This window comes from Harpia harpyja, chromosome 19 (assembly GCF_026419915.1).
Source record: "Harpia harpyja isolate bHarHar1 chromosome 19, bHarHar1 primary haplotype, whole genome shotgun sequence".
Lineage (NCBI taxonomy): Eukaryota > Metazoa > Chordata > Aves > Accipitriformes > Accipitridae > Harpia > Harpia harpyja.
In genome coordinates, this window is record NC_068958.1 from 16254443 (window position 1) to 16266400 (window position 11958).

Here is an 11958-nt window from a genome sequence, read left to right on the forward strand (position 1 = left end):
GGCGTGCTGGCCCTGCCTGCCCCAGGGCTACAGTATGGCATGGCAGGCCATGGTGACGTGACAAGGGGGATGGGGCACACAGCCACCCTGCCCTTGCTGGCCCACAGGCCAAGGTAGGGCATCCACATTTGCGACAGTTTGTCACCACCTTGTCACATGAGATGGTTTGCTCCCAGGCACCAGTTTGAAGACACAAGGACCTAGAGGTGGCTGTGTGATGCCAGGGTCTGCCATCCTCACACAGGGCCCTGGGTTTGTGCCAGGCATGGATGAGGCTGGCTCAGCAAAGTACCAGCACCAAGCAAATGGGTGCCAAGTTGTTGGCTTGGACTGGCCTGGGGCTCCTCTGCCAGCACAGGGCTAAATCCAGGATGAACACACCCAGACAGGATCCCAAGTACCCCTGCCCAAGAGCCAGAGGGGCAAGAGCCACCAGAAGGTAGTTCCCCAAATGCATCCCACAACCCCGCCTTGCCCCTTGGCACCTGTCCCTGGTGAGTGTACGTGTGTGCCTGTGCCAGGCACTTGTGAAATGGCAGGGAATGGGCCATCACAGCTCTTCAGCCTATCCCAGACCTCCCCCAGGCAAGAATCAACCCATCCTAACAGAGAGAGCAGCAATACTTGGCACCTGCCTCGTCTCTGCTCCATTCCCACACAGACCACCCATCCCCACCTGAGTCCCACTTCCAGCATCTGCCCAGCTTGGTCACTGGGTCCTTCCTCCCGCTTTGGGAGAAGCTGTGCCTGTGCCAGACTGTGAAGTGACCAAGCCTATGCTCCAAACATGGCCAAGGCACCCATGCAAGCACCCGCTCGATACGAGGGCTGGGCTGCCCTCCTGAGCAGGGGGATGTCATAAGGCTGGGTGGGTGCCCAGGGCAGCATTCCCAGCCCCTTTGCCGCAGGGAGAGCACCAGGGAGAGATGCACAGCCCTCAGGGCCCGCTCCAGCCCTGCTGGGTGTGTTTGCTTGCCAGCGGGAGCTGAGTGAACCTGCTGCTGCGAGCAAACAAACACAAGCCAGGCAAACAGCAACGAAGAAAACACCCCGCGAAGCCGGTGTGGGTGAAACTCTGGGCACCGGCAGGGCAAGGGCTCTGACAATGATTAAACTGGCCAACCCAGATTTCCCGGCAAGGCAGCGCTGGGCTGGGACCCGGTGGTTCATATTATGCAAATCACCTGGATCTGGGAGCATGAACGTTTCGGGCTGGAATTCCCCTCGGGCCGCCAGATCGCGTTACGCTGCCCGTGCTATAAAAGAGGAGACGCGGGCAGGGCTTGCCCATCGGCACCAGCCTCCCCAGGCCCATGAGCAGTGGCTAGCTGCTGGGCAGGGCGCACACCGGCTCCCCTCACTGCTTTCTGGATTAGCTGCTGCTCCCGGGATTGCCATCACAGAAGGTACCAAAGCTTTTTCGTCCGGGGCCCTGTTGACATCCTCAGCTCGGGATGGCCGCTTTGCTCCCCTCCTTGTGCATCTTCGCTCTCGCCGGGGGATGCGCTTGGTCTTTTCTCGCTGCACGCCTGTTCTCCCACCGCAGCTGCCAGCCCTTTTGGGGGCCCAGTGAGATGGCGGTCTGGAGGGGCCCCCATCTAGCCCCCGAGCTTTGTCAAGCAAACAGCAAGATTTGGCTCTTCCACGAGGGCTGGGCAGGGGTTTGGTCCCCTCCTGGCTGGAGAGTTACTGGGATGTGCTTCTTGCGACTGGTTGAGAGGACTGGAGCTGCCAGCACTGGAGTCCCTGCAGTGGGCAGCAGGCTGTGGGGCTGGGGGAGCACTCGACGGCTGAATGCCCTGCAACGCCCATCCCCATGGAGGGGCTGTGCAATACCGTTCTCTGCAAACCATCTGCTTGCTGTCCCTTTGTGCTGGCTGCCAGTGGGGCTGGTGAGACCGGGCTGCTGGGGACGGGACTCTTCTGCAAGCACGGTGACGCTGTGTCCCCGGTTTGCTCTGGCTCAGCCTCCCTTGCTCCCGGCCCCCGGGGCGGTGGTGAGTCAGGCCCCAGCCCCAGCCGGCGGGTGCTGGGCGGGTATTTCTGCAGAAGTGACCTGAGAGGTGACGATGGGTGGAGGGAGGGAGAGTCCGGCCTCACCCAGCCTGGTCCCAGGGGTGCTGCGGGTGCTGCAGGCTCCAGTCCCCCTGCCTACACGGGGCCGGGGCTTACTGTCGTCTCTTGGCACAGAGCTTGATGGCGGGATCTTGTGAGATCAGCAACATCTTCTCTAACTACATCAGCGCTATGTACCAGCCGGACGAAGTGCAGCCGACCCTGGACATGCTGGGACACCTTGGGGACGACAGCACGCTGGGGCTGAGCCTCCCCACTAGCCAGCCCCTGGCACAGAGCACAGGTAGGACAAGAGGAGCAGTGGTGGCTGCACAGGGGAGCAGGCACGCAAGGCAGAGCAGCTGGCTTGGAAGAGCATTGCAAGGTCCTGGTCCTACTGGGGCAGGTCAACAGCTTGCACCATGCCTCAGTTTCCCAAGGGGTGTGTTGGCTAAAAGGTTGCTGGAGGACACCCTGGGTGGCACAAGGTGGGCATGCTTGGAGCGCATCAGATGCACATGGAGGATGAGGGACTCATTGCCCTCCTCCCCCAGCATGTCCCAGGGGATGGGCTGCCAGGGCTCACCAGGAGAATAGTTTGGAAGTACAGCTCTGGTGCCGGGGGTCCCACTCCACCAGTGGGACTGTCATGGGATGGCCCTGGGGGAGGCGTGGGGAGCATACCAGCAGAGCAGGGCAGATCCCAGCACACATGGGACAAACATCACCGAAACCGGGGGGGGGGGGGGCGCGTCAGGTTGTTGCTCTCTCCCAGGACAGGAGCAGGGCAGAGCAAGGCCAGTGACTTGGGAGCAGGTGCTAAGTGCCTGTTAGTCTCATAACCCTCCAAGTGCAGGGCCTGCTGTGCCCTGCGTGATCACCACGGGACTGGACCCTGTGCCCAACTGCAGCTAGCAGCCCGTGTGTGGCACACATCTCTGGCATGGCCGCCCTGCCCCTGAGCCCTGCTTTCCATCCCTTGCAGACAAGCCGGAGTGGTTCAGTGAGCTCCCGTACTTCTGGACCAAGGTGCAGGTGCTGGAGTGGATCAGCTACCACGTGGAGAAGAACAAGTACGATGCCAGCTCCATCGACTTCTCCTGCTGCAACATGGATGGGCATGCACTCTGCCACTGCACCAGGGACCAGATGCGCCTCATCTTTGGGCCCCTGGGGGACGAACTCTACGACCGCCTGCATGAGATCAGTGAGTGTCCCAATGTCCCCTTCATCCCCAGGCCTGGCAGCTCGAAGCATGAGGCTGAGACGCCCGCCCCAGCCCAGGACCCCATGCTTCCTGGGCACTGTGGAGGGCTGCCTGGGGGAGGCTGCTCTGGGGAGACTGCGCAGGGCAACGTGGGGGCACAGACCAGAGTCCAGGCAGGGCTGGGCTTAGCTCCCAGTATGCACCATTCCCCTCCATACCGAATAAGCATTGCTAATCCCAGTCCCCCCACCCCTGCAGCATCCGACGAACTGAACTGGATCATTGACTTGCTGGAAAAAGAGGATGTGACTTCCCAAGACACCCTCCTGGACTCTAGACACCTGGGTAAGAGAGGGGCCCCAGCCAAGCCTTTGCCCCAGGGACCATGTGCTGGTGCAGGCAGGGCTAATCCCTTCTCTGTCCCTTCCAGAGCTGGGAAATCCCTGTGCCAATGACTCCCTGGAGGACATGAAGCCCACAAACCCTTTCCTATCCACAGACTTCACCTGCTTGGCTGGTGCCATGTCCCCAGGCAGCTCTGATGTCTCAGGTCAGTGTTTTGCCCTGCAAAAAGGTCCCTTCACTTGCGCTGATCTGGGAGCTCAGTGGGGAACTGCCTCACCGCCAAGGGCAGGTTTGGGTCTTGCACCAGGCTGCCTGCAGGGGCTGGGGGTGGGAATCCAGGGGGAAGCATCTTCAGATGCCATCAGCTGGTGGTCTGAGCCCTGTCCCTTTCCCTCTCAGGGCCTGTGATGTCCCACAGCCCCAACTCCCAGGACTCCGGTGGAAGTGACCTTGACCTCGACCCTGTGGAAGCAAAGCTCTTCCCTGACAGTGAGTTGTTTGCTTCCCCCCCCGGGAGCTGGGAGAGGAGGGCTTGCTCCAGGGCACTTCCAGCAGCTGCAGAGGACATCCCATCTGGCAATGATTTAGGGACAACACCTGAACATCCATCCCCACACTGGGAAAGAGGGAGGGGGCTGGTTCTCTGTGCACCATGGGTCTGTTTCTCTCCATTGAGCATGGTGATGGTGCAGGCTCTGGGGCAGAGCTGGGGTAGCCAGGGCAACAGTGAGCTTGGTGGGAAGGGGTAGGTGGTGGCAGCTGGGTGAGGGCTGCAGCCAGAGATCCCGGACACTGAAAACTGTGTTCAGTGTTGATCCCAGCTGGCGATGATACTGGGGACATCGAGGGTGCGAGGAAGCAGCAAGGTTTGGGGAATGAACAGCACGCTGCCCTAAGCATGGTGGTACGGATGAAGGTGGGCCAAGGCGGGAGGGAATCGGGAGACCTTGCTCTCAGGGGAATGGTTCCCTGGTACCCAGGCCCGAAAAGAGGCTGCAGCCCCTGGTCTCTCCCCCTGCCCCAACCAGCTCTCCCCTGTGCTTCTGTTCCTGAGGAGGACATCTTTGTGGCCAGGGAGGGAGGAGCTGCAACCCAGCAGGCTCTGCACAGTGTAACATGTCCCCTTGTCTGTGTGCACAGATGGCTTTGCAGGGAGCAAGAAAGGGGACAGCAAACATGGCAAGCGGAAACGGGGACGGCCCCGAAAACTCAGCAAGGAGAGCAGAGACTGCCTGGAGAGCCGGAAGAGCAAGCACTGTACGTGGACCCTTCAGCCAGGAGTGGGGACTGCCTCCCCCAGTTTGGCTCCATGCAGGGGAGATGGGAGGAAGGGCCACGTCTGCTGGCCATGCCCCTTGACAGAGGGGTTTAGGGAGATCCAAAGTGCAGGCACCCACAGGATCTTCCCTGCTATACAGCTTGCTCTCCTCTTCCAGCCCCAAGAGGTACCCACCTGTGGGAGTTCATCCGGGACATCCTGATCCACCCAGAGCTGAATGAGGGGCTGATGAAGTGGGAGGACCGGCGGGAGGGTGTCTTCAAGTTCCTGCGCTCGGAGGCGGTGGCTCAGCTCTGGGGCCAGAAGAAGAAAAACAGCAGCATGACCTACGAGAAGCTGAGCCGAGCCATGCGGTGAGTGCCCTCCCCTGTCCCCAGGGGGGACCTGCCCCACAGGGCTGGGTCAGACCCACCAGGGCTCAGCCTTGATCCCCCACAGCAGCTCCCCAGCACATGGGGCTGCATCCAGAGCCCTGACTCCATCTCCTCCAGGTATTACTACAAACGAGAGATCCTGGAGAGAGTCGATGGGCGACGGCTGGTGTACAAGTTTGGGAAGAACTCCAGCGGCTGGAAGGAGGAGGAGGTGCTCAACAGGAACAAGGAGCTGTAGGAGTCCTGGATGAGCCGGGGTCTGACAAGCCCCTTGGGGCCAGCCCCGTGCTGAGCTCCTGATAGGAAATTTTGCCTGCGGCTGTATCTGGAAGCTGCTGCCCTGTGCAGCGTGTGGAACTCCGACCCTTGCATGAGCACGCTCGTGCGTGCTGGTGTTTAAAGCTAATATTTTGGCTCCGGTAGGCTATTGTAAACCGTTACTTCCCTCGCTGGATTCGTACCTCTGACTGGAGTCGCAGTGACTTCGGCTGTTTCAAAGCCTGGACAAATGCAAAGGGGAAGAGAAGTTCAAGTGGCAGCTGGCACGCAGTGAGAGCCCAGCAGGTCTCCTGCTGTCACCCACCTCCTGCCCGGGAAAGAGGGGCAGCACCACCATCTCACCTGTGATCGGACAGCTATGGGGTCCTCCCCTATCACTGCTTGCGCCATGCTGAAGGCGCTCACCGTCCTGTTTGCTCTGCGTGGGATGGGTGAGGCCCCCCCCCGTGCAGCAGCTTCTTAGGGTAGCACCTGCTGAGAGAAGATGGGAACATTGTGGAGCTTTACTCTAGCCCTGGAGAGCCCTCAGGAGGGAGAGGACTGGGGACAGCAGGGCTGCTCTGCATTTCCAGCCCAGCTGCCTGTATCTGGAAACAGGCCTTTTCCCCAAAAGCGGCTTCTAATTTATGTAAGACCAAAAAAAAGCACAAAATGAATGTACAGATATATTTTTTCATGAGTAAGATGTTCCTGTGTGAGAGTGTGCATTGTAGGCCATGCACGTGTCTTGTGGCAGGTGGTGATGCTCAGCTGGACTGAAGCGATGTCACGGGGGCACAGACTGGCTCTGTGTCAGCCACAGGAGGGGGATGCCAGCCCAGCCAGGCACCCAGCAGGTGCATGTGGTTTCCTCCTTTTCAAATGGGAATATAAGAGGAATAAATTGTTGTTTCGTTGGTTTTTTTGTACCTCCCTGCCATTTCGCTTGTTTTTCTTAAAGACGTGGTGGGGACCAGACTCATTACCTGGGATGTCCCATTGCATGAAACCCGTCTGCCTCCATCCCTCCTGCCTGCCATGGCCTGGACTTGCCTGGTCATCCTGGCACAGGGTCTTCCTTAGGATGAGGTGGGCTGGTGCGAGTGAGATCTGGAGGCCTTGTCTCAAAGCCAGCCATACAGGGGCATCCTACACCCACTCCCAAACCTTGGCCCTTCTGAGGACCCTCCAGAAATTCAGCACTGGCACTCGCCTTTGCAAGAGGGCTTTCCTGGAGCACCAGCTCCAAGACAGAAGCAAATTCCTGGTCCCAGAGCCCAGTCTGCCGTGGTCTGGTGGACGGGGTCTCTCTCAGCTCCCTCCTCATTAAGGTCCCCAGCCTGGCTGGGGGTCACAGGCTGTGGGAGGACCTCCAGCCCCTCTGGCCAGTGCTTTCTTCTGAGGCATGAAGGGCAGCACAGGCACTGCAATATGTTTAAGGCTTGCTCATCTTCCAGTCTGGCTATCTGGGAGCCTCTCCTAGGACCTGGGTGCCTCTCAAGGACCATACCTTCAGCAGGGGGGACTGGTAAGGCCTGGCAGTGTGGACAGCCCAAACACACTGTCTGCCCCTTCTTGCTCAAAAGCAACACCAGCCTTTCCAAGCTAGCCCAGCCGCAAAGAGGTAGGGAGCATGCCCCAGGGGTGCTGGGAGGATCTCTCTGACCCACAGGATATGTCTGTGGGGCTGCAAGAAGGAATTCATGGGGTTGAAGGCCAAGGAGGCTCTCAGATATGTTCCTACCACGAGCTTAGCAAACAGTGGTCCATGCATCGCTCCCGGCTGGCGTGCATTGCCCGCATTTCATGGCAAGCATTTCTGAATACTGCTGGGCACCAGAGGGTCTTGTTGTCACCCCAACCTCTTGCTGGTGTACAGGACCCTGCTGAATGTGGGCATACAGTGGATAGCAGTGCTCAGCTCCTGTTCACCCTCAAGAGGAAAGGCCCTGGGACTCCTCCTCTGAGCTTGGAGCTTGACCAGGTGTCCTGGTTTCAGCTGGGATAGAGGCAAAAGCAATGCCACATCCTTCTGAATGGTTTCAGCCAGTGCCTGGAGTGACTAAGGAGGTGAGCCAGCCCACCAGCGGGGGGATGAGGGGAATTTTTGGGGTGCCCGTAGGCAGTAAGGGTGCCTTGCAAAGCCTGAGATGCCTTTTTGGCAGGAGGACCCAGCCATTGTTCCTTGCCTGCCCTTCATTACTGCTGGAGACATGGTACAGTTAAAAATCACCCATCCCACACTTGCAAGAGTGTGACCCAATGCAAAAGAGAGAGAAGTAAGTAAGTCCTTCAAAGCAAGGTCTCACATCACCTTCTGTGCTGTCTCCCCTGGGCTGTCCTGGCTGCAGCAGCTGCAACTGCTCCCAGTCTGCCTGGCCTCAGCTTGAGAGTGAGGCTGGTGGCTTCGAGCATCCCTGCTGCCAAGCTACTGTGCTGCCAGAGGAAGCCCAGGCCCCTGCTTCACCAGGACGTGGATAACAAGAGATGGGTCCAAGGACTGGGGGAACCACGGACCCTGCTGCAAGTCTCTTGTTTTGCTTTCAAACTCCTGGTGGCCCTGGCCCTGGGCACCCTACTTCTCTGCTGACAACTCCCAGGTTGTGGGCCCAGTGGCATCTGAAGGACCTCCTGGAGATGCTGCAGTGGCATCAAGGGCATGGCCCACCTGCTTTGCCGGGGCAGGAGGTGCCCATGGGCCAGGTCCAACCTCTTTTGGGAGGCTTCAACTGCTGTTTACATGAGGAGTTGCCTTGCTGGTCCAGCTGGGACACCTGGTCTCCTGTGGCCATGCCATGCTATGCCATGTCATCCCATGTCCACCCTTGCAATTCAGCAAGACATAAGAGGAGGTCTGCAATCATGCAAAATCCTGGGGATGACAAAATCATATGGAAGACCTCCATCCCTCGCCTTCTAGTGTGCTGGGCTGAAGTTGTACTGCTCCCAGATCCACGCGCTGAGATGAAGCCATCAGGGTTGCCCTGTGGTGCAAGAAGAGGTCCCAGTCCCTGGGTGTGAACCAGGAGCCAGCCTGTGGTCTGGGCTGCAGCGAGACCTCCGTCACATTCCTTGCGTAATGTTCCCCAGGGAACAGGTTTTCCTGGCTGGTGTCTGCTGGCTCCAGCGAGCGGAGGGTGCTCCAGTCCCATCCCTGACCTCCTCAAGCTGCCGCAAGGAGCAGGCTGGACTGGGTGGCAGGAGGGACAATGCCAAGATGCTTAGGCTGCCCATGCAAGTAGCATGTGTGGGAGGGGGCCAGGATGGTGGTTGGTGGCAATCAGCATGTCCGGAGAGGGGACGCAGTGAGCAGGGCAAGCCCAGCCCCAGGCCAGGTCTCGCAGGAGCAGTCTGCACTCCTGGCTGCTGTCCCTCTGAGTTTGGGGCTGTGGGCGAGGTGTTTATTCTCTGTCAATAGATAACCCTGGCAGGTTGGCAGGGAGAGGGGAGCACTTTGTCACGCAGCCTGCTGCCCTGCCAAGCGCACCTTGTTTGCTCAGGCAGTTTCATTTCTTTCCCGCTGCGGTTTGTGTTACCTAACTGGCCTGGGACAATGTTTAACCAGCTCTGGCAGCAGCAGGGAACCTGTCTGCCTTGCCTCCCATGCCCCCAGTGTCCCCACCACCTGCCACCCACCAAGCGGGGGCATGCCAGCCAGGAGGCTTGGGACAGAGGCGTTGGGTCGATAGACCCCAAAGCTGTATGGGCACCCTGTGCCAGAGGAGGAAAAAGAGGCAGGCGTGTGTGGGCATGGGCTGGGGGAACAGATCCTGCAGCCTTCCATGAAGTCTGCATGGGTCTGTGGGGCAAAGAGCCAGGGAGGACTGGAGGAGGGTGAGCAAGGCCAGACACACACATACCCCAACATATGTGCACACACCAACACACGCTCAGGGTAACACCTGCAGTGACCTCCAGGCCTGTATTGAGCCAACCCAGTAGAGCCTCCCAGCACACTGGCATGAAAAAAAGATTATTTATTTGGTTTTTTAATCTCCCTGGAGGTGCCTGGATTTTATGGCTGTGACAAGCCGTGGCAGAAAATGGAGAAAAAGAGGATTTTTCCTCCAAAACAACCTCCCCTCACACACTTACACTGGGGTCTGCAGGGGGACCTTTCCCACACGGTGGTCCCAGGATGAACATGTTTCTGGTACACAGTTCCCATGGAAATATCTTGGTTGCCTTCAAGTTTGAGCATTAAAGTGGGTTTTCTGTGGCCCCACAGGGACACAGGGGCCATTGCTGATCCCTGGCCCCAGTTAGGGAAGAGGAGGGCAGTTTGCCCTGGCCATTGCTTGTCTGGAACCCATGGACCCGAAGCAGGCTGCTGTGGCTGAAATGTGGCAAGCATGGGAGCAGAGAAAGGGGCTGAGGGGAGAGGTTTCAGCTGGGCCAGCAAGGTGTCCTATATCCCGCCTGCCAGACCATGAACTGCCCCTGAGCACAACAGCATGACCTGATTTTCCAGCTAAGCTGGACTGCGGCCATCCTTGCAGCGGATCAGGGTGGATGGGAACGTGGTGGGGATGGGGGGGCAGCCTGTGGGAGGCAGAGACCATCTCCCAGGGAGCCCCTGCTCTCCCTCCCACTCCCACTGCTTTTTTCTCAAGCTCCCTGCAGTCCCTACTGGCTTTCACCCTTTCTTACCCTCCTGCTTCTGGCTCAGCAGGATGGGGGAGCAGGACTCCACCCCATACTGGGAGCAACTGGGGGTGTGGGGTCCCAGCTGCCTTCCCATTGCCACGTGCAGGGGAGCTCCTGGTAGCAAAAGAATGGACACTGTCTCCAGCTCCACAGAGAGGGCAAGAGGAGAGAGCCCAGGTCTGGGGCCAAGGCAGCACCTGATGTAAAAGGAAGGTTGGCTCAAAATATCCAATGTCTTCTTTCCTCAGGCGAAACATTTCTTTGGTGGGGCATTTCTTTGGTGTGTTTCTCCCTGGGGTGCCTGGTCAAGGTGGGAATCAGCCCTTCAGACTCTGGAAACAAGCTTGCAGAAAGAAAGGTAGGTGTGTAAATTGTTGGCTCTGGTCCTCCCAAAAACATCCAGGGCGAAAAAGTCTTGGAAGCCTGTGGGAGAGGTTTATTGCAGCTGGACTGCTGCAGCTGTGATAAGAAACCCTCTCCCCACTGGATTTCACCTGGCACTACCCTTGCCAGCCCCTGACCAGCCCCAGGCTTGCTTCATGCCACCCAGGCTGCGATCTCCCAGGTTTCAGGATTGGCTGTACCTGGAGGAGGTGTGCAGGATTCGGCACGGACAGAACCAGGCTCCAGTGTACACAGACTCTGCCATGGAAATTGTTAGAGAGCGAAAGTGTCAGGCAGTTTGGGCTGCCCAACTGTTTTCAGCGCTTTTCCAGCAGTGGGCCAGATTAACAATCAGCTGGCATAAATATGCCTGGAGAAGCATCCTCCTGATGGGGCACCCCATCTGCATACCCCTGAGCTGACCTGGGAGCAGCTGAGGTTAGTGCAGTGGGATAGCAGAGCAGGGCAGCCACCATCGCAGGAGGGACTGTGCTCTGGGGACAGACACCCACTGAGCTGGGCACTCGGTACACCTTGGGGACCAAGGGCATTGCATGGGAGGGGATCTCCGCACTGCACAGGGGGAGTGAAGGGTGTCGGGCAGGCTGCATAGCTGCAGGTTGCAGTCCTGGGAGGGGTCTCGTGGATGCAGCTTTAGGGGCTGTGCTGGGGGCAGGAAGGTGAATGCTGCTGGGGGACATGCTGGAAGGCATGGGGGTTTTATATACCTGCACTTCTGGAAGCTGAATTATACGAGGGGAGGGTTGTTGCTCAGGTGTGATATGGAGGGCAGAGTTATTGCCCAGGGGATATATATCACATAGGAGCTGGGAAGAACAGTGCTGCTGGGGGTTCGTAGCAGGGTGCTGCCGTGGCAGGCTCAAACCCAGCCCGGTTTTAGGGCTGGGCTGGCATGCCTGCGGCTGGGCAGGACCCCCAGGGCTGCGTCCCTCTTCCCCAAGGTAACAGCAGTTACCTGGGCTCCAGACAATGCTCCCCCCTGCCTTGAAGCCCAACAGTTTCTTTGATAATTGCTTCCAGCAGTAGCTGCCCCGGGGGTGTCTGGCTCGTCCAGGAGAGCTGCCCACTGACAGTAACTCATCTATTAAAACCCTGGGCTGTTTGGTTGTTAAACAAGAGAGCAGCTGTTCCCACTGTAGGAACGGGGAAGCCGCTGCGGTGGCTGCCTGGAACCAGAGACAGCAGGTGGCCAGTGGGCTGGGCGTGCTGGGGAGCACCCCCAGGGCATGGGGGTACCACTGTGGGGTACACCATATGCCTCTGCCTGCCCATGCCCATCTTCCCCTTTCCCTGTGGTCAGCACTGCATTCAAGCTTCTGCATCCCACCCATCCCTTGCCTCCAGCCAGAGCTCCTAGGGGTCTGTACCAGGAGGTCCTCTGCTTGTCT

At 58.8% G+C, this 11958-nt stretch overlaps 1 protein-coding gene across 1 annotated transcript; it reads left to right on the forward strand.

Moving 5' to 3' along the window:
- The first annotated feature begins 1270 nt into the window (after nt 1-1270).
- On the forward strand, nt 1271-6449 carry ELF3 (E74 like ETS transcription factor 3). The gene is made up of 9 exons (XM_052815828.1): nt 1271-1406; nt 2191-2359; nt 3041-3262; nt 3521-3607; nt 3693-3812; nt 4007-4096; nt 4748-4864; nt 5044-5239; nt 5378-6449. Exons 2-9 carry the CDS (start codon nt 2197-2199, stop codon nt 5496-5498), a joined length of 1116 nt encoding a protein of 371 aa, XP_052671788.1. The 5' UTR covers nt 1271-1406; nt 2191-2196; the 3' UTR covers nt 5499-6449.
- Nucleotides 6450-11958: the final 5509 nt, after the last annotated feature.